This window comes from Callithrix jacchus, chromosome 21 (assembly GCF_049354715.1).
Source record: "Callithrix jacchus isolate 240 chromosome 21, calJac240_pri, whole genome shotgun sequence".
Taxonomy (NCBI): Eukaryota; Metazoa; Chordata; class Mammalia; order Primates; family Cebidae; genus Callithrix; species Callithrix jacchus.
The window spans coordinates 50,437,338-50,460,274 of NC_133522.1; the positions used below are offsets into that span (position 1 = coordinate 50,437,338).

Here is a 22,937-nt window from a genome sequence, read left to right on the forward strand (position 1 = left end):
CACACACTGCTGGTGGGAAGGCAAAATGGTGAGCTACTCTAGAAGATAGTCTGGCAGTTTCTTTAAATGTTAACTGCAAATTCACTCCACATCCCAGCAATTCCACACCTATTTATCTGGTCTAGAGAAATGAACCCCATGTCCACACAGGCAGTATGACATGACAAGTGCTTACAGCAGCCTTGCTCAAGAGCCAAAAAGTGGGAGCCCAAACATCCATCAACTGGGGAATGGAAAAGCAAGGAGCTACTGATACATAGTATAACCTGGATGAATCACAGACACGTTCTGCCAAGAAAAAGAAGCCAGGCACAGAAATGATTAGACAGTGTATGATTCCATGTACAGGAAAAGTCAGAAAAGTCAAATCTATATTCAGAGGGCAGAGTAGGGGTAGCCTGTGGCCAAGGGTTGGAATGGGAATTAACTACAAATGGGCCTAAGTGTCTTTTTGGAAACCTTCTAAAACTGACTTGTGATGATGACTACAAAACTCTAGAAATTTACTAAAACCACAGACTTTTATACCTAATGCTGGTAGAACTTACGGAATGTAAATTATCTCAATAAAGCTGTTTAGGCCGGGTGCCTTGGCTCTTGCCTGTAACCCCAGCACTTTGGGAGGCTGAGGCAGAAGGATCGCTTGAGGCCAGGAGTCAAGACCAGCCTAGGAAACAGACCAAGACCTCATCTCTACAAAACATTTTAAAAACTAGCTGGGTGTAGTGGTGTGCGCATGTGGCCCCAGCTACTTGAGGGGCTGAGGTGGGAAGACTTTGAGCCTGGGAGTTTGAGGATGCAATGAGCTGTGATCAGGCCACGACACTTCAGCCTGGGTGACAGAGCTAGATCATGTCTCCATGAGAAAGGGAGGGGAGAAAGGAAGGGAGAAATAAAGGAAGGGAGAAAGGAGGGGAGAAAGAAAGGGAGGGAGAGGGAGAGGGAGGAGGAGGAGGGGGAAGGACACAGACAGGGAGGGAGGTCAGTCAAGTGGGTGGGTGGGCAGACACCTGTGATCCTATTATTCTAGAATTTGCCTTTTCCATTCACATTGTGTACAACTTTCCAGGATGAAAATTCTACCTGAACAGTTTTAGTGCTACATGGCATTCTTCTATATAGATGCTCCATCATTTATGTGGAAAAGTGACATTCCCCTTTTTATTATTATTACTACAATGAATGTGGCCTTTGATCTATGTTGAGTTAGTTTTATTGCCACAATGAATGTGGCAATAACCTCTTCATATATGGATCTCTGTTATACTTTTGTTGAAGAAACTGCTATGGTGGGATTACATACAATACAGGTTATAACCATCTACTTTATTATCTCACGTTTATTTTAGCAAGGTACAACACTGCCAAGATGTGCTTCAGTCAACAAGAAATCTGGACATAAAGGGAGGCTGTGTGCCCCTGACACTTGCCTGCAGTGTGAGAAGGGCTCCCAGCAGGAGAAGTGGCAGCCTGGGAACCCTCAAGGGGCTGCTGTTAGCCAGCTGGAGAACCTGGGAGCACCATCCATGAATTGGACCCAAAACGCAACCTTCCACAAAGGAAGGTCCTTCTTATTTCACCACAGCCTCTAGAACCACTGGTCTGGGGAGGTGATAGCAGTGGGGCATGGACCAAACAGGAAGGTTCCCAAGCCAGCTGATTTGGGAATGCTGGAGCAGGACACAGCAGACAGCAAGGCCCAATGGACTCCATGCCTCGTCCGCCACTGGCACTGAACAGCTACCTAGGGCTGGGTGCACCCTACAGAAGTGCATCAATAAAAGGCCACCCCCGCCTCTCTGTAGGTACACCCCCATCACCATGGCTTAGTGGCAATGGGGTCACAGGCCATGGACCCTAGAGCTACACGAGACCTGAAACCATCTGTCTAGAAGATGCTGATGAACTTCTCTGTTTTATCCACATTAAGTGAAGGTCAGAGAGGCAAAGTGACTAGGCCAAGAGCAACAGGCCATGCTAACAATCACAGCCACGAAGGCCACATCCCCTGGCATGCCGCCGTCCCAGCCACACTCTATTCGACCACAGGCTCATACTCCATCGTGAGCTCAGCAGGGTTAGCAGAGTTATTTCCCGTGTTTAACTAAAGATGCAGCCTGCTAAGTCTTACTATTTGGTCCTCTTACTCACTAAGCTATTCTACTCTCTATCCTAACCCCTCAACCCTGATCTTCCGAGGTAAAGATTTCAGTGCATCTCTGACAAGTCTGTAACCTTAGACAAGGGCTCTAATATATAAGGCACTTAGTATTTGTTGCTTGGGTATCTAAGAAGACATTTTCTATACTGAGTCTTAGGGCAAGCACAACAGCAAAAACCAACAGCTATTAGACTTCCGTGAGGCAAGTCCAGGTTTTAGAAATACTAGGGTAGAGACGTGGCCCTGGAAACCACCAAACAATAAAGAGAAAAAGAAGAAACCTATCACCAACGAATAAAGACTTAGCTAGATGTCTGCCAAAACAGCAGGGTGAGACAAATCGATGGGAGGACAGTTAATTCCCTAATAGGCATTTTAAGTGCACTTGTAAACGGCCTCTTGTTTGTAAAGGGTCTGGAACAGGACCAAAACCCACAAACTCACCAGGATCTTCAAGCAGGGGAATTCCACACTAATGCAAAAAGCCTTGTTCAAACACAGAAGTGCTCTACCTAAAAATAGTTCTAATTACTTTTTAAGACGGGTTTTCATAATATTGGTTTAATTTTATACTGTTTATTTAAAATTGGTAATAGTTACCCTAATAGATTTTTAACAATGAACACTTTTTTAAAACCACATGAGTAGGCTCAACTGTTCCTTTAATGAGCTTCTAAACAGGCCTACTGAGGCGCCAACATCCTCCAAATACTGCAGACCCGACAGGCGCCTTCAACCTCTACACGTAGACAGGCCTCCCCGCCTCTCTGTGCCCTTGCAGCAGGCGTGCTGGCCTGCTGGCATGAGTGCAGGTGCGCCTACATCAACACGTGACACAAGGAGGACAGAAATACAAAGAGCTGGCCCTACACAGCCCAACAGTCCACTAACGAGGACAGCACAGACTGTGGAACCTGCCTGCCGTCCATCTCATAACTGCCCCAGGGCCACATCAGACACAAACACAGATTCCAGAAACCCTCAGACACAGAAAAAACATGTGCCATAGGCCCAAGCAATTAGGATATTACAAATGATCAGGAAATGGCAGGCCTGCTGTGCCACCTGCAGAGTGACAATTTTTTTAAAAACATTCTATTTATCTAAAAAACTAATTTTCCTATCAATTTAACCTCCACAGACAACACTTAGCTGCCAACTGTTTGTCAGACTAATCTGTAGAGCATGAAGAATTAATGTGATCCAGGCAGTCGGCAAATTCCAAAAGCGTAGTGAAATTTAAGGTCACATCAAGCCAGAGCTCACGCTTGTTCCACAGCCCTCACTTTTTCAGACCCTGCCCACTAGAGCACTTCTCAATGCAACAAAACCCAACCCAAGACCTTTCTGCAAATTAAAACATCTCACTAATGAGAAAACAGAAACTGGGCACAGTGGCTCACTCCTGAAATCCCAGCACTTTGGGAGGCCGAGGCGAGCAGATCACCTGAGATCAGGAGTTTGAGACCAGCCTGGCCAACGTGGTGAAACCTGTATCTACTAAAAATATAAAAATGAGCAGGGCACGGTGGCAGGTACCTGTAATCCAGCTGCTAGGGAGGCTGAGGCCGGAGATTTGCTTGAACCCAGGGGGCGAGGTTGTAGTGAACCAAGGTCACACCATTGCACTCCAGCCTGGGCAACAAGAGCAAAACTCCATCAAAAATAAAAATGAAAGAAAACAGAGATTGATTACAAATTTCAACTTCCTAAATTTTACTTAACCTCACTTTGGTGAAAATACACTAATAGCCAAAAATTGCATATCTAAGGTAGAAGGAAGAAAAAGCAAAGTGAGTCAGGGCCACAGAGCACTCTAAAATCAGAGTGTTTCCAAGCAATGTTACCCTAAGTTAAATGCCATGAAACACAGAACCACACTACTCACTTAGTACTAAGCCACGTCTTGGGTCAGAGAGAACGCAAGGCCAACAAGCCTAGACGGGGCAACAGAAAAAGGAGAAGCAGCACAGGAAGAGATGAACTGAGAGGAAAGGAAAAGAAAAAAAAAGTCCTGGCCCAAAGACAGGGCAGGCAAGGCTGCGCTAACATGCTGGTGTGATCCCCATATCTTTGAGGACCCTTTTCTTGTCAACATTTCAGATCCTTAGGGACTTCTGGAAGCCAAAGCCACCCATACCATTTGAGGTTAACCATGACCATACAACATTCCAAAATTACCACCTTAAAACTCTCTAATATATAATGCATATATTACGTGTTTATAACTAAACCTTTGACTGGCTCTAAGGAAACACTCCTTTCTTTTGGATCAATGCTCAGGTCCTCTCTGCTTTCAGACCAGCAGCCTAGAGAAGAGCTGGGTGTTACTGGAGAACTGTCTTTTTTCCAGGTGACTTTGGGGCACAGTCACATTGCTGATGTGATTCTTACATCTGACTTCCAGCAAAGCCCTAAAAACTAGTACACATATGATTAACTTACATGATCAAGGCCTCCCATTCAAAGAAATTCTCTTCATTCATGGGGCCTGTAGAGTAAGAAAAAATTTCACACCATTTTAACTTTGAAGGGAACTTTGGCAACTAAAAGTAAATTATAAGGAAGTTAACTTTAGTACCTTACCTGCCACAATTCCTTCCGGAGGATTCAGTGTTAATTCTATAAAATTAATAAGTAAAACCATTACCAAACAGAATAAATGTTACGCTGTTATTTTAACAAAACACCTTTACGAGATATATAAGCCTGTAAACCAAAGAATACACATATTAACAAGTGAAAATTCTGTTTGCCCACAGTGACTACCTAGTCCAGTAACAGTTCTGAGAAAGACTACACAAACAGTTCTTTATACCAACAAAACACAGACTTTTATTTTTCTTTTTGTTTTTACAAATACAAAAGCAAACATAAGGGGCAAACTGTCTTTCCGAACGATTCCTGTTGGTTACTTTGTTGTTTAGTTTTGAGACAGGGTCTCACTCTGGTTGCCCAGGTTGGAGTGCAGTGGGCAGAGTACTGGAGAAATTAATAAAACAGTAAAATCAATGAAACCAAAAGGTGGTTCCTTGAAGAGACAGAAAATTAATAAATCCTTGCCAGATTAATATAAGGTATAAGGATTGAAAAAGAAATAAAACTTACTATTCACGGATGATATGTCTACATACATAGGAAAGCCCAAAAGAATCTGAAGATAATCAGCAAGAGTGAGTTTGGCACAGCTGCTGAATATGAGGTCTATATATATACATGAACTGAACTGCATTTTTACGTACAGTTGACCCTCAGTATCCATGGGGAATTAGTAAGACCTGATGGATTCCCTTTGTGTCTCTCCGTAGGGAGGAGATCAGAGAAATAACCGAATCTTTGGTTATTTGCCTGGCTTCCTACACCCAGTCATCTAAAATCTAGTCCCATTCTTGTATCTCAAGTCAAACCACCTAATTATGAGAAAAAAATAACAGATGAAGGCAGATGGACTGTAAACTGCTAAGCAGGTGGAGTGTGGGAGAAACACAATGTCAGTGGGCAACTAAGTGGGGCCTGGCAGCAGAATACACAAGAGTTTTACAAATCACTTTTGTGGGACCATGAAGAAGAGCTCCCACCAAAGAGAGCTGGCTTTAATCTTCATCTGGAGTTCCCCTTTGGCACTCCCCTGTGTGACAACCTCCCTTAGGGAGGGGAAAGCGTGGTCTAAAAACTGCAGCTCCACACCTGTTCAGGCGATCCATGCTTTGCACGGAGACCGCCCAGGTGTGTGCTGGACTTCCCACCAGCTTTGTTATTCAACAGTGGCCTCTACTGGTCAATAAAGAACTGCAGTAAGAGGATGGAGGGAATGATTCTGGACACTTGATTTTTTCCATTTTGTTTTCTGCTTCCAAAGCATATACGCACGTACACAAAATCATACATCTTAGTATCAGGAAAATTTTCAAAGGCCATTCTTTGCGACTTAAAATAGTGAATTAAAAAACAGCCACTACACAAAGTGAAATATAAATTTAACTTTTGACCCAACAATTCCATTTCTAGGAATCGATCCCACAGATAACAGTGTTGAAAATAAAAGATGTATACATAGGCTGTTCATTTCAGGACTATTTGTAAAAGCAAAAAGAAGTCAGAAAGGACTTGAATGTCTATCAACAGAGGACCAGTCGAATATGGTCTGTATATCGGTAGGGTACTTGGCAGTTATAAATACCTCTACATGCTAGTACAGAACAAACTCCAGGACACATTACATGAAAAAAAACAAGGTGGAGAAAAGTGTGTGACTAGGACCTTTAATGAGTTAATTAAAATTAATGAGGTCATTAGAGTAGATCTTAATCCAATCTGACTAACATCCTTATAAGAGATGAGAACACAAACGTAGAGGACAGGGCCTCAGAAGAAAGCAACCCTGCCCTATCCTTGATCTTGGACTTCCAGCCTCCAAGACTATGAGGGAATACATTTCTGTTATTGAAGCCGCGCCCAGCCTGTGGTAGGGTGGCCCTAGTAAACACAGTGCTGAAACAACTGCACTGACATTTGCAAATAATTTACAAACAGACCTTGGCCTTTGTTTCACACCATATGGAAAACTTTGATTTCCCAGACCTAAGTATAAGAGCTAAAACTATAAAACACCTAGAAAAAAATCATAGGAGAAAATCCTACTGCCACCTGATGTTTGGCAGTTATTTCTTAAATATAACACAAAACAAGAAATATTTTAAAAGTCAATAACTGAATTTCATTAAAATCATAAAAACTCTCCTCTTTCAAAGGCACTATTGTAAACATTAAAAGACACGCCACAAGAGTTGTTCAATGGGTAGAGTTTCATTCATGCAAGATGAGAAAGTTCTAAAGATCTGTGGCACAACAATGAGCATATAGTTAACAAAGTTAACAATGCTATAATGTACTTAAAAGTTGGTAAGAGGATCAAACTGCGTTCACTACAATTTAAAAGAAAAGGCAAGCCATAGACTAACAGAAAACATTTAGAAGACACACATCCAACAGAAGACTTGTATATACATTATATAAAGAACTCTTATAAAAATCAACACAATTTTAAAAGGAGCAGACTAAAGCCACTTCATCAAAAAAGACATATGGATGGCAAATAAACACATGAAATGATGCTCAACATCCCGAGTCTTATGGAAAAGCAGATCAAAACCTCAGTAAGGGCTGGGCATGGTGGCTCACGTCTGTAATCCCAGCACTTTGGGAGGCTGAGGCGAACTCCTGAGGTCAGGAATGAGACCAGCCTGGCCAACACAGTGAAACCCCAACTCTACTAAAAATACAAAAACTAGCCGGGCGTGGCGACGCATGCTTGTAGTCCCAGCTACTCAGGAGGCAGAGGCAGGAAAATCGCTTGAAGCCAGGAGGTGGAGGTTGCACGAAGCTCAGATCATGCCACTGCACTCCAGCCTGGAAGAATGAGTGAGACTGCGTCTAAAAAAAAAAAAACAACAGCCGGGCACAGTGGGTCAAGCCTGTAATCCCAGCACTTTGGGAGGCAGAGGCGGGTGGATCTCGAGGTCAAGAGATCAAGACCATCCCGGTCATCATGGTGAAACACTGTCTCTACTAAAAATACAAAAAATTAGCTGGGCATGGTGGCGCGTGCCTGTAATCCCAGCTACTCGGAAGGCTGAGGCAGAAGAATTGCCTGAATCCAGGAGGCAGAGGTTGCGGTGAGCAGAGATCACGCCATTGTACTCCAGCCTGGGTAACAAGAGCGAAACTCCATCTCAAAAAAAAAAAAAAAAAAGAATCCTCTGAAGTCTCCAGCCCCTAGATAAGAAGTGTTGCACGGCACTTGTTGCACACAGCTCACCTCCTAGCCTCAGTGACCTAATGGGGTTGGACCCCCTTTTATGTACATGACCCTCTACTACTACGCCCGGCCCACCTCTCTGCCCAGGTGACCTAATGGGGTGGCCCCCTTGCTTGTTACTCACGTGCTTATGTATGCCCTATCACTAAGACTACAGATGACCTCACCATCCTTCCCCCTGCTTTGTACCTAATAAATACAGACTATTCCGGATGTTCGGAGCCTGGCCTGTCTCCACTCATAGGTGGCATGGCCCCTGAGCCCAGCTGCTCTTCTCCAGTTCCTTTGGGTCCTGTCTATTTCTCGGATCCTGCACCACAGCACAGCTATAGGGGACACCCCATGACCCAGTGGAGCTGAGGCCCTATGATTCACAAAATGAAATACTTCTCAGCAGTGAACATGAATAAGGCTACGGTTATGCACAACGTAATGCCATTTCAGTAGAGGAAAGGCTGCATGTGTGAGACCATCCTCTAAGACTATAGTGGAGCTGAGAGATCACTAATGATGTATGTCACATTTTGCCTGCAGTATTCAGTACAGTCACTTGCTGCACAGGTCTGCAGTCTAGGAGCAACAGGCTCCACCGTATAGCCTACGCGTATAGTAGGCACTACCATTTGGGTTTGTGTAAACATCCTTTAGGATGTTTATACAATGATGAAATCACCTAACAACATATTTCTCACTACGCTGGCATTAAGCAACATGGCCATAAATGCTTCAACATAAATGAATTTCAGAAACAAGGCTGAGCAAAAGATTTGATTCACAGAACCCATATTGTATAATTTCATTTCTACTAAGTTCAAAAACAGGTAAAAGTAAACAATACGTTAAGTAGTACATATAAAGAAAGATTTATACAAGATTCAGAAGGGTGGTTAAGTTTTGGTGGTGGTAGGAAGGAACACAAAGACTTCCAAGTTATTGCCGCTGTTCCACTGAAGCTGGTGCCATGGACACAGATATTCATTTTATCATTTAATCTGAACATACACCTTTTCTACACTTTTACATATACAATATTCTTCACAATAAAAAGTTTTCAAACTGGGCGAGACCCTGTCTCTACAAAAATAGTTTTTAAAACTAAAAAGGGGCAATCATGGGGAAACATGACAGTAATAGGAAGGACAGACCCTCCCTGGGTCTGCTGGTCCAGGGAGGACACAAGTGATGAGGTCAGCCAGGTAAGGAAGGTGTCACCACACCCAGGAGCCCAGGAGAGGAGCATATTGAGCCTGCAGGGTTAGGAGACAATGATGCCAGGAGGGCTGGAGGAGAGGGAACCAGGGCAGAGCATGTGGAGCCACACAGGTCACCATGAGCACTCCGGTTGTGGTGCAACCAGGGTCCTGAGCAGGGCAGCAGGGCGACATGACGGCTCTCTGCTGTGCTGAAGGCAGAGGAAAATGCATAAAGAGCAGGAGGTAGAGGACCCGGCTAGATTCTAGGCAGGAATCTAGGCCAGAGGCGAGACGCACTTGGACAAGCAGGGAGCAGTGAGTAGAGACCAGGATGAAGTCTGAAGGAAAGACACGAGATTACACATGGCTATAAAAGATGAGGCTTTAAGGAATTTAGCCCAACAACTGGAAGAACAAGGCTGCCGTCAGTGCAGAGGGGGAAGGGTATGTGAACAATGACGGTAGAAAATGCAGGAGCTCAGTTTTAGAGCTCAGTTTCATATACACGTTAAGTCTGGGGTTCCTATTAGATACTGTACTGGATTAAATAGTGTCCCCTGAAAATTCAAGCCCACCCAGGTTCTGTGAATGTGACCAAATGGAGATTGGGTCCTTGCAGATGTAATCGAGTTAAAATGAGGTCATATTAGGGCCCCAAACCAATTACTGGTGTTCTTGGTAAGAGAGGATTTGGGCACCAATGCGCACAGAGGGAAGCTGGCCAAGTGAAGATGAAGGCTGAGACTGGACCCACACGACCTCAAGCAAGAGAACTCCAGTAAACGCCAAGGACAGCCAACAACCACCATCGGCTGGAAGAGCCAAGTTAAGGGTTCTCCCCTCACACTCTCAGAGGAAGAAGGACCCTACCAACACCTTCATTCTAGATGATTTTGATTTTAGTGCCCCCCATGGGTGGCGCTTTGTATGGTAGTCCACTTCGACCTGGGTCTATCTCTGACACTCCCAAGAAAGGCTGGATGATGGGTGAAGACAACATCAAAATAAAACAGTGGTTTCCAACGACCGAGTTCTTTCCTCACTCTCCTTTTTTCCTGTGCGTGAACCTATGCAAAACCTTGTCTGCTGCTCAATTACAAAAATCTGTAAAATTAGGGGACCTGAGCAGAATCATAGCCAAGGTCCCACCACCTCTAAATTCTACAGTTGTATGACTAGTCCCAAAAACAAAGTGTGCCTGAACATCTATCCAAATCTATCTAAACCCCATTCTGTGTAGAGGTTGATTCTGTCAAGTCCACCTTTACACTGGGATGTGCTACCTTCAAATACATTAGGGGGACAAACTAGATGTTAAGACACACAAAAAAATAAACACTAAATGGATAACAAACATATCACATTATTAAGATACAGGGGGGAAAAAGTCCCCTCAATAACATGCTGTATTCATCTTCTGTCACTGCTATAATAAATTACCACAAACTTAGTGACTTAAAACAATACCCATTGATGACCTCAGAGTTTCCAAGTGTCAGCAGTCTGGACACAGCATGGGCCAGCTAGTTCTCTGCTTACAGTCTCACCAGGGCTGCCACTCCAAGTTCATTGAGGTTGCTGACAGAATTCAGTTCCACGGGGCTGTTGGCCTGGGGTCATTCTCAGCTTCTTGAGGTTGCCTGCCTTCCTTAGCTCATGGCTCCTTCATCCATCTTCACAGACAGCCACAGAAGGGAGAGATCTTGTCATGTTGAATCCTGCCTTCACTGCCTCCTTTTGAGCCTTATGTGATTACTGGATCCTCCAGGGTAATCCAGAACAATCTCCCTCTCTTTAAGTCAGCTGACAGTAACCCTAATTACATGTCCAAAGTCCTTCCACCACAGCACTAGAAAGTGTTTGAATAACTAGGGCATGGGGATCTTGGGGAGATAGCTTTAGAGTTCTACCTTCTACACATGATCCCAAATTTCATGTTAACATGTAAAAACACACAATATACTTCCGTAACACACCTTTGAAAATCAACCATTATTTAGGTTTTACTACTGCAAACTAATTGACAATATAATTGAAATAATAACTGAGACTTTTGTAAGGACAGTAAAAGGGAGAACATATCATTGCTGATGCAAATATCCTTAGAAAATACAAGTTCAACAATGCAAAGACTGGCCTGAAGCAGTGGCCTGAACTTAATTTCCTATACAGGGGTTTAAAGATTTTCTTCTCAATAAAAATGAGAAAATGGCCGGGCGTGGTGGCTCAAGCCTGTAATCCCAGCACTTTGGGAGGCCAAGGCGGGTGGATCACGAGGTCAAGAGATCGAGACCATCCTGGTCAACATGGTGAAACCCCGTCTCTACCAAAAATACAAAAAATTAACTGGGCACAGTGGCCCGTGCCTGTAATCCCAGCTACTCAGGAGGCCGAGGCAGGAGAATTGCCTGAACCCAGGAGGCGGAGGTTGCGGTGAGCCGAGATCGCGCCATTGCACTCCAGCCTGGGTAACAAGAGCAAAACTCCGCCTGGAAAAAAAAATGAGAAAATACCTGCTCACAGTCTAGCCTACCCCTAGAAATGGGATAAAATAAAACTAAAACAGACAGAAACACAAACCAGGATGCCAAGAAATGGTAGGTGTTCACACATCTAACCCACCAGCCAGGCTTCCCATGAGAACACAGAAGTAATAGTCCCCTGTTCTAGCGTGAACGCTGTCAGAATCAAAATGGAGTCATTTTGTCAAGCCCTGACAACATGGAGGGAGATCAAGATGAAGACAGAAAAAACAGCCAAGTACAGTGGCAAGTGCCTGTAGTCCCAGCTACTCAGGAGGATAGCTTGAGCTCAGGATATCAATGAGCTGTGATTGTGTACTGCACTCCAGCCTGGGTGACAGACAGAAATCCTGTTTAAAAAAAATATATTTGCCAAAAATATGCTTAATTTTTTTTTTGAGACGGAGTTTCGCTGTTGTCACCCAGGCTGGAGTGCAATGGTGCGATCTCGGCTCACCGCAACCCCCGCCTCCTGGGTTCAGGCAATTCTCCTGCCTCAGCCTCCCGAGTAGCTGGGATTACAGGCGCACACCACCATGCCCAGCTAATTTTTGTATTTTTAGTAGAGACAGGGTTTCACCTTGTTGACCAGGACAGTCTCGATCTCTTGACCATGTGATCCACTTGCCTTGGCCTCCCAAAGTGCTGGGATTATAGGCATGAGCCACCGCGCCTGGCAAAAAATATGCTTAATTTTTATTGCTGAAAAATGCTAACAATCATTTGAGTCGTCGGCAGGTCATAATCTTTTTCTGGTGCAGTGCTGCCTGGATATTGATGGCTACCGATGATCAGGGTGGTGGTTAACGAAGGCGGGGCGGGGAGGGGGTGCTGGCTGTGGCAGCTTCTCAAAATAAGACAGAAATTAAGTTTGCCACAAGGACTAACTCTTCCTTTCACAAAAGATTGCTCTGTAGTCTGTGATGTTGTTTGACAGCATTTTACCCACAGTGGAACTTCACTCAAAATGGAGTCAATACTCTCAAAGCCTGCCACTCCTTTGTCAACTAAACTTATGGAATAGTCTCAATCCTTTGTTGTCATTTCAAAACAATTTTCACAGCATTGTGACTAGGAGAGATTCCATCTCAGGAACTACTTATTTGCTCATCTATAAGAAGCAACTCCCCATATGTTTAAGTTTGATCATGAGATTATATCAACTGAGAGACAGCTTTAGGCTCCACTTCTAATTCCAGTTCTCTTGCTATTTCCACATCTGCAGTTGCTTCCTCCCCTGAAAGTCATCCATGAGGATTGAAATCAACTTTTTCAAACTCCTCCTGTTGATATGATGACTGCCTCCCATGAACCACAGATGTTCTTAATGCCATCTAGAATGATAAATCCTTTCCAGAAGGCTTTCAGTTTTCTTTGCCCAGATCCATCAAAGTAATTATTCTTCATGGCGGCTAAGGCCTTATGAAATGTATTTCTTAAATAAAAGTCAAAACTGCTCATTGATCCATGGGCCACAGAACAGACGCTGTTAGCAGACGTAAAAACATCTATCTCCTTATACATCTCCATCAGAGCTCTTGGGTAACCAGGTGCACTGTCGGCAATAATATTTTGAAAACAATCTTTTTTTCTGAGCAGTAGTTCTCATCAGTGGGCTTATATTCAGTAAACCATGCTGTAGACAGACGTGCTGTCATCCAGGCTGTTTGTTCATTTCTAGAGCTCAGAGTATTTAACATAATTTTTAAGGTCCCTAAGATGTTCCGAATGACAAATAAGCATTGGCTTCAACTCAAAGCCAAGTTAAAAGTGACCAGCATTAGCCCCTAACAAGAGAGTCAGCCTGTCCTTTGAAGTCAGTCATTGACTTCTCTCTAGCTGTTCAGTTGTAAATGGCATCTCCTCCCAATACTGTAAAGGCAATTTTATGTACCTTGTAAATCTATTGCTCAATTTAGGAGCCACTTCCATCTTTGATCTCGGCTAGATCTTCCATGAAATTGCTGCTTCACTGTGTGCTTTTATGTTATGGAGACAGGTTCTTTACTTAAATCTCATGAACCAACCTCTGCTAACTTCCAATTTTTTTCTGCAGCTTCCTCACTGCTCTCAGACTTCATAAAACTGAAGAGTTAGGGCCCTGCTCTGGATTAGGCGTTGGCTTAGGGAATGTCACGGCTGCTCTGATCTTCTAATCAAGCCACTAAAACTTTCTCTGTATCAGCAGCAAGGCTTTTTCACTTTATCACTCACTGTGTTCAACAGAGCAGCACTTTTAATTTCCTTCACAAACTTTTCCTTGGCATTCGCAACTTAGCTAACTGGTGCAAAAGACCTGGCTTTCAACATTCCTTCCTCACTAAACTTAATCTTTTCTAGCTTTTGATTTGAAATGGGTAGAGTGTGACTCTTCATTTGAATACTTAGAGTCCACTGTATGGTTATTATTGGCCTAATTTCAATATTGTTGTGTCTCAGGGAAGAGAGAGGCCAGAAGAGAGGGAGAGAGAAAGGGAAACAGCCAGTCAGTGAAGCACACAAAACATTTATTAGGGCTGCCATCTTTAAGAGGCATAGTTTGTGATGGCCCAAAATAATTACAGTAGTAACATCAAAGATTAGTGATCATACATCACCGTTAACAGATTAAAACATGACACAGATACATGAAGTGAGCACATGCTGTTAAAAAATAGTGCCAACAGACTCGCTCCCATGCAGGGTTACTTGTAAAAAGCAAGCTCTGCCACCTGTAATCCCAGCACTTTGGGAGGCCGAGGTGGGTGGATCACGAGGTCAAGAGATCGAGACCATCCTGGTCAACATGGGGAAACCCTGTCTCTACTAAAAATACAAAAAATTAGCTGGGCATGGTGGCACGTGCCTGTAGTCCCAGCTACTCAGGAGGCTGAGGCAGGAGAATTGCCTGAACCCAGGAGGCGGAGGTTGCGGTGAGCCGAGATCACACCATTGCACTCCAGGCTGGGTAACAAGAGCGAAACTCCGTCTCAAAAAAAAAAAAAGAGTATGCACTTCATCTGCAGTATCAACTTTAACCTTTTAAGACAAGGAAACTGCAGAGACTGAGAGAGAGGAACGAGGGCAAAGAGCTAACAAGAGAGAGGCTGGGTCTGAGCTCGGGTCCGCCTCTCCAGGGCCCTGCGCTTAGCCCGCTACTATCTTGTCACCACGGGCTAATCTTGTTTCCGGCGCTTTCGAACGTAATGGCACCCAACACTTCTCGCAGCAAACCTTCCAAGCGGGCACTCGGTGTAGGAGATGGAACGCCGAGCGTTGCCGGGTTCCCATTCTCCCTCCGCTTTCCGCAGACATGAGAAACGTACTTACCGGCCAGGAAAGCACCGCTGTGGCTTTCTCAACACTCCCCAGGAGGAGTGACAGGTGGCACTGTTCCAAAGCCCTGTCCCCTCACTAGGGGGAGCGCCGGGATCTGACCTTTCACCCTCACTAGGGGGAGCGCCGAGATCTGACCTTTCACCCTCACTAGGGAGAGCGCCGAGATCTGACCTTTCACCCTCACTAGGGGGAGCCGAGACCTGACCTTTCACCCTCACGAGGGGGAGCCGAGACCTGACCTTTCACCCTCACGAGGGGGAGCCGAGACCTGACCTTTCACCCTCACAAGGGGGAGCCGAGACCTGACCTTTCACCCTCACGAGGGGGAGCCGAAACCTGACCTTTCACCCTCACGAGGGGGAGCCGAGACCTGACCTTTCACCCTCACGAGGGGGAGCCGAGACCTGACCTTTCACCCTCACTAGGGGGAGCCGAGACCTGACCTTTCACCCTCACTAGGGGGAGCCGAGACCTGACCTTTCACCCTCACTAGGGGGAGCCGAGACCTGACCTTTCACCCTCACTAGGGGGAGCCGAGACCTGACCTTTCACCCTCACTAGGGGGAGCCGAGATCTGACCTTTCACCCTCACTAGGGGGAGCCGAGACCTGACCTTTCACCCTCACTAGGGGGAGCCGAGACCTGACCTTTCACCCTCACTAGGGGGAGCCGAGACCTGACCTTTCACCCTCACTAGGGGGAGCCGAGACCTGACCTTTCACCCTCACGAGGGGGAGCCGAGATCTGACCTTTCACCCTCACTAGGGGGAGCCGAGATCCGACCTTTCACCCTCACTAGGGGGAGCCGAGATCTGACCTTTCACCCTCACTAGGGGGAGCCGAGATCTGACCTTTCACCCTCACTAGGGGGAGAGCCGGGATCTGACCTTTCACCCTCACTAGGGGGAGCGCCGAGATCTGACCTTTCACCCTCACCAGGGGGAGCCGAGACCTGACCTTTCACCCTCACTAGGGGGAGAGCCGAGATCTGACCTTTCACCCTCACCAGGGGGAGCGCCGAGATCTGACCTTTCACCCTCACCAGGGGGAGCCGAGACCTGACCTTTCACCCTCACTAGGGGGAGCCGAGATCTGACCTTTCACCCTCACTAGGGGGAGCCGAGATCTGACCTTTCACCCTCACTAGGGGGAGCCGAGATCCGACCTTTCACCCTCACTAGGGGGAGCCGAGATCTGACCTTTCACCCTCACTAGGGGGAGCCGAGATCTGACCTTTCACCCTCACTAGGGGGAGCCGAGATCTGACCTTTCACCCTCACTAGGGGGAGCCGAGACCTGACCTTTCACCCTCACTAGGGAGAGCGCCGAGATCTGACCTTTCACCCTCACTAGGGGGAGCCGAGATCTGACCTTTCACCCTCACTAGGGGGAGCGCCGAGATCTGACCTTTCACCCTCACTAGGGGGAGCCGAGACCTGACCTTTCACCCTCACTAGGGGGAGCCGAGACCTGACCTTTCACCCTCACTAGGGGGAGCCGAGACCTGACCTTTCACCCTCACTAGGGGGAGCCGAGACCTGACCTTTCACCCTCACTAGGGGGAGCCGAGACCTGACCTTTCACCCTCACTAGGGGGAGCCGAGACCTGACCTTTCACCCTCACTAGGGGGAGCGCCGAGATCTGACCTTTCACCCTCACTAGGGGGAGCCGAGACCTGACCTTTCACCCTCACTAGGGGGAGCCGAGACCTGACCTTTCACCCTCACTAGGGGGAGCCGAGACCTGACCTTTCACCCTCACGAGGGGGAGCCGAGATCTGACCTTTCACCCTCACTAGGGGGAGCCGAGATCCGACCTTTCACCCCCACTAGGGGGAGCCGAGATCTGACCTTTCACCCTCACTAGGGGGAGCCGAGATCTGACCTTTCACCCTCACTAGGGGGAGAGCCGGGATCTGACCTTTCACCCTCACTAGGGGGAGCGCCGAGATCTGACCTTTCACCCTCACCAGGGGGAGCCGAGACCTGACCTTTCACCCTCACTAGGGGGAGAGCCGAGATCTGACCTTTCACCCTCACCAGGGGGAGCGCCGAGATCTGACCTTTCACCCTCACCAGGGGGAGCCGAGACCTGACCTTTCACCCTCACCAGGGGGAGCCGAGATCTGACCTTTCACCCTCACTAGGGGGAGCCGAGATCTGACCTTTCACCCTCACTAGGGGGAGCCGAGATCCGACCTTTCACCCTCACTAGGGGGAGCCGAGATCTGACCTTTCACCCTCACTAGGGGGAGCCGAGATCTGACCTTTCACCCTCACTAGGGGGAGCCGAGATCTGACCTTTCACCCTCACTAGGGGGAGCCGAGATCTGACCTTTCACCCTCACTAGGGGGAGCCGAGACCTGACCTTTCACCCTCACTAGGGAGAGCGCCGAGATCTGACCTTTCACCCTCACTAGGGGGAGCCGAGATCTGACCTTTCACCCTCACTAGGGGGAGCGCCGGGATCTGACCTTTCACCCTCACTAGGGGGAGCCGAGACCTGACCTTTCACCCTCACTAGGGGGAGCCGAGACCTGACCTTTCACCCTCACTAGGGGGAGCCGAGACCTGACCTTTCACCCTCACTACGGGGAGCCGAGACCTGACCTTTCACCCTCACTAGGGGGAGCCGAGACCTGACCTTTCACCCTCACTAGGGGGAGCCGAGACCTGACCTTTCACCCTCACTAGGGGGAGCGCCGAGATCTGACCTTTCACCCTCACTAGGGGGAGCCGAGACCTGACCTTTCACCCTCATTAGGGGGAGCCGAGACCTGACCTTTCACCCTCACTAGGGGGAGCCGAGACCTGACCTTTCACCCTCACTAGGGGGAGCGCCGAGATCTGACCTTTCACCCTCACTAGGGAGAGCCGAGACCTGACCTTTCACCCTCACTAGGGGGAGCCGAGACCTGACCTTTCACCCTCACTAGGGGGAGCCGAGATCTGACCTTTCACCCTCACTAGGGGGAGCCGAGATCTGACCTTTCACCCTCACTAGGGGGAGCGCCGGGATCTGACCTTTCACCCTCACTAGGGGGAGCCGAGACCTGACCTTTCACCCTCACTAGGGGGAGCCGAGACCTGACCTTTCACCCTCACTAGGGGGAGCCGAGACCTGACCTTTCACCCTCACTAGGGGGAGCCGAGACCTGACCTTTCACCCTCACTAGGGGGAGCCGAGACCTGACCTTTCACCCTCACTAGGGGGAGCCGAGACCTGACCTTTCACCCTCACTAGGGGGAGCGCCGAGATCTGACCTTTCACCCTCACTAGGGGGAGCCGAGACCTGACCTTTCACCCTCACTAGGGGGAGCCGAGACCTGACCTTTCACCCTCACTAGGGGGAGCCGAGACCTGACCTTTCACCCTCACTAGGGGGAGCGCCGAGATCTGACCTTTCACCCTCACTAGGGAGAGCCGAGACCTGACCTTTCACCCTCACTAGGGGGAGCCGAGATCTGACCTTTCACCCTCACTAGGGGGAGCCGAGATCTGACCTTTCACCCTCACGAGGGGGAGCGCCGAGATCTGACCTTTCACCCTCACTAGGGGGAGCCGAGACCTGACCTTTCACCCTCACTAGGGGGAGCGCCGAGATCTGACCTTTCACCCTCACTAGGGAGAGCCGAGACCTGACCTTTCACCCTCACTAGGGGGAGCCGAGACCTGACCTTTCACCCTCACTAGGGGGAGCCGAGATCTGACCTTTCACCCTCACTAGGGGGAGCCGAGACCTGACCTTTCACCCTCACTAGGGGGAGCCGAGACCTGACCTTTCACCCTCACTAGGGGGAGCGCCGGGATCTGACCTTTCACCCTCACTAGGGAGAGCGCCGAGATCTGACCTTTCACCCTCACTAGGGGGAGCGCCGAGATCTGACCTTTCACCCTCACGAGGGGGAGCGCCGAGATCTGACCTTTCACCCTCACTAGGGGGAGCCGAGACCTGACCTTTCACCCTCACTAGGGGGAGCGCCGAGATCTGACCTTTCACCCTCACTAGGGAGAGCCGAGACCTGACCTTTCACCCTCACGAGGGGGAGCCGAGACCTGACCTTTCACCCTCACTAGGGGGAGCCGAGATCTGACCTTTCACCCTCACGAGGGGGAGCCGAGACCTGACCTTTCACCCTCACTAGGGGGAGCCGAGATCTGACCTTTCACCCTCACGAGGGGGAGCCGAGACCTGACCTTTCACCCTCACTAGGGGGAGCCGAGATCTGACCTTTCACCCTCACTAGGGGGAGCCGAGACCTGACCTTTCACCCTCACTAGGGGGAGCGCCGGGATCTGACCTTTCACCCTCACTAGGGAGAGCGCCGAGACCTGACCTTTCACCCTCATTAGGGGGAGCCGAGACCTGACCTTTCACCCTCACGAGGGGGAGCCGAGACCTGACCTTTCACCCTCACTAGGGGGAGCCGAGACCTGACCTTTCACCCTCACTAGGGGGAGCGCCGAGATCTGACCTTTCACCCTCACTAGGGAGAGCCGAGACCTGACCTTTCACCCTCACTAGGGGGAGCCGAGATCTGACCTTTCACCCTCACTAGGGGGAGCCGAGATCTGACCTTTCACCCTCACGAGGGGGAGCGCCGAGATCTGACCTTTCACCCTCACTAGGGGGAGCCGAGACCTGACCTTTCACCCTCACTAGGGGGAGCGCCGAGATCTGACCTTTCACCCTCACTAGGGAGAGCCGAGACCTGACCTTTCACCCTCACTAGGGGGAGCCGAGACCTGACCTTTCACCCTCACTAGGGGGAGCGCCGAGATCTGACCTTTCACCCTCACTAGGGAGAGCCGAGACCTGACCTTTCACCCTCACTAGGGGGAGCCGAGACCTGACCTTTCACCCTCACTAGGGGGAGCCGAGATCTGACCTTTCACCCTCACCAGGGGGAGCCGAGACCTGACCTTTCACCCTCACTAGGGGGAGCCGAGACCTGACCTTTCACCCTCACTAGGGGGAGCCGAGATCTGACCTTTCACCCTCACTAGGGGGAGCGCCGAGATCTGACCTTTCACCCTCACTAGGGGGAGCCGAGACCTGACCTTTCACCCTCACTAGGGGGAGCCGAGACCTGACCTTTCACCCTCACTAGGGGGAGCGCCGGGATCTGACCTTTCACCCTCACTAGGGGGAGCCGAGACCTGACCTTTCACCCTCACTAGGGGGAGCCGAGATCTGACCTTTCACCCTCACTAGGGGGAGCGCCGAGATCTGACCTTTCACCCTCACTAGGGGGAGCGCCGAGATCTGACCTTTCACCCTCACTAGGGGGAGCCGAGACCTGACCTTTCACCCTCACTAGGGGGAGCCGAGACCTGACCTTTCACCCTCACTAGGGGGAGCCGAGATCTGACCTTTCACCCTCACGAGGGGGAGCCGAGACCTGACCTTTCACCCTCACGAGGGGGAGCCGAGATCTGACCTTTCACCCTCACTAGGGGGAGCGCCGAGACCTGACCTTTCACCCTCACTAGGGGGAGCGCCGAGATCTGACCTTTCACCCTCACTAGGGGGAGCCGAGACCTGACCTTTCACCCTCACTAGGGGGAGCCGAGACCTGACCTTTCACCCTCACGAGGGGGAGCCGAGATCTGACCTTTCACCCTCACTAGGGGGAGCGCCGAGATCTGACCTTTCACCCTCACTAGGGGGAGCCGAGACCTGACCTTTCACCCTCACTAGGGGGAGCCGAGACCTGACCTTTCACCCTCACTAGGGGGAGCCGAGACCTGACCTTTCACCCTCACTAGGGGGAGCGCCGAGATCTGACCTTTCACCCTCACGAGGGGGAGCGCCGAGATCTGACCTTTCACCCTCACTAGGGGGAGCCGAGACCTGACCTTTCACCCTCACTAGGGGGAGCCGAGATCTGACCTTTCACCCTCACTAGGGGGAGCCGAGATCTGACCTTTCACCCTCACTAGGGGGAGCCGAGACCTGACCTTTCACCCTCACTAGGGGGAGCGCCGAGATCTGACCTTTCACCCTCACGAGGGGGAGCGCCGAGATCTGACCTTTCACCCTCACTAGGGGGAGCCGAGACCTGACCTTTCACCCTCACTAGGGGGAGCCGAGACCTGACCTTTCACCCTCACTAGGGGGAGCCGAGATCTGACCTTTCACCCTCACGAGGGGGAGCCGAGACCTGACCTTTCACCCTCACGAGGGGGAGCCGAGATCTGACCTTTCACCCTCACTAGGGGGAGCGCCGAGACCTGACCTTTCACCCTCACTAGGGGGAGCGCCGAGATCTGACCTTTCACCCTCACTAGGGGGAGCCGAGACCTGACCTTTCACCCTCACTAGGGGGAGCCGAGACCTGACCTTTCACCCTCACGAGGGGGAGCCGAGATCTGACCTTTCACCCTCACTAGGGGGAGCGCCGAGATCTGACCTTTCACCCTCACTAGGGGGAGCCGAGACCTGACCTTTCACCCTCACTAGGGGGAGCCGAGACCTGACCTTTCACCCTCACTAGGGGGAGCCGAGACCTGACCTTTCACCCTCACTAGGGGGAGCGCCGAGATCTGACCTTTCACCCTCACTAGGGGGAGCGCCGAGATCTGACCTTTCACCCTCACGAGGGGGAGCGCCGAGATCTGACCTTTCACCCTCACTAGGGGGAGCCGAGACCTGACCTTTCACCCTCACTAGGGGGAGCCGAGACCTGACCTTTCACCCTCACTAGGGGGAGCGCCGAGATCTGACCTTTCACCCTCACGAGGGGGAGCGCCGAGATCTGACCTTTCACCTACAGCTGCACCAACGACCTCTCCCCTTTCCGCCCACACACTTTCCCCCCAGTTCCTCGGCCGCAATCCAGGCCTTCCCCAAGCTCTCACCGCACGTTCTCAATGCTACCAGGAAAAGACACAAAAAAGACAAAAAGCAGCCCGCAGAGCCTCAACCGCGTGCGCTCTCACTAACACGGCGCCGGCGCCGCCTGCACTGACGCTGGGAAGGCTTCGCTTCGCAACTCCCCGCGTGAGGGCGGCAGCCGGCACAGAGCGCGACGCCCCGCGGGACCCGCCACCGACCCACAGCGGGGCTCGCGGAGGAGGCCCGGGCCCGGTTCCCCTGCCAGCCTCCCTACCCCAGCCCCGCCGGACTACGCGGGCCCGGGAGCAGGAACGCGGGACGCTGCTGACAGCCCGCTCCGCGAACTCACGTTTGTACTCGGCCATCAGCCTCTTCAGCGCCGTCCCGGCCATGGCCCCGCAACAGCTGCGCAGAGCGACCTCGCCTCAGCCGGGCGCGTCCCTCCTGCCTCGACGCCGGGGACTGCTTCCGGGTTGCCGTCGCGGGACCAGGATCTCTTCCGGGGCGTGGCGCCTAGCGCGCGTGCGCGATCTCCAACCCGCGGCCGCGAAACATGGCTTTCATGGCTCCTGCTCCGGTATTAATCGCTCTGCCGGGTTGGTGCCGGTCCCGGCACTTCCAGGGGCCTCAGGGCCTTGGTCTTGTAGAAACTTCCTGAACGGCGGCGCCCGGTCTAGTGTGTGTGCGGCCGAAGGGCAGGAGAACGGGTGCTGACTGCGGGGAGGGCGGGGACGGGGAGATAGGAGGACGGGGGGCCGGGAGACAGCGGGGACGGGACGGGAGGTGGGGAAGATGGTCGCGGGGCGGTCCGGGGCTGGCGCGGGTCCGCACTGAACGCTCCAACCGCCCCGGGCCGGCCGGGTTTCAGATTTGAAAACGTGCGAAGGTTGGAAGTCCTGGCGCTTTTCCTCCGCGTCTGTGCGGCTCCGCTGGAGTTCGGGTCCCTTCTACTCCCAGGGAGCGAGCTGCGGGGAGAGTCCGGTTCGGGACCGCCTGCTCTGCTGAGCAGCCTCGACCCCAGGGCACCACCGGGAGGGTGGGCGCGACTCAGGCCCTGCCGGAGCCCCTGGGGTGCCGAGAAGACT

The 22,937-nt window shown here is 50.4% G+C and overlaps 1 protein-coding gene across 9 annotated transcripts in view; it reads right to left on the bottom strand.

Annotated features, from left to right (window-relative positions):
* The window catches only part of UBE2G2 (ubiquitin conjugating enzyme E2 G2), a 73,597-nt gene extending 51,299 nt beyond the window's left edge, over window positions 1–22,298 (bottom strand). For 8 of the 9 annotated variants that reach the window (XM_078358769.1, XM_078358766.1, XM_078358768.1 and 5 more), the window contains exons 1-3: window positions 22,202–22,298; window positions 4,748–4,783; window positions 4,607–4,652 (exon numbers count right to left, since the gene is read on the bottom strand). In XM_078358769.1, the coding sequence (XP_078214895.1) occupies window positions 4,607–4,652; window positions 4,748–4,783; window positions 22,202–22,244 (125 nt within the window). In that variant the 5' untranslated portion in view covers window positions 22,245–22,298. The remainder of the gene's footprint in view (window positions 1–4,606; window positions 4,653–4,747; window positions 4,784–22,201) is intronic. The other variant, XM_078358770.1, reaches the window with a different exon arrangement.
* Between the last annotated feature and the right edge of the window lie 639 nt (window positions 22,299–22,937).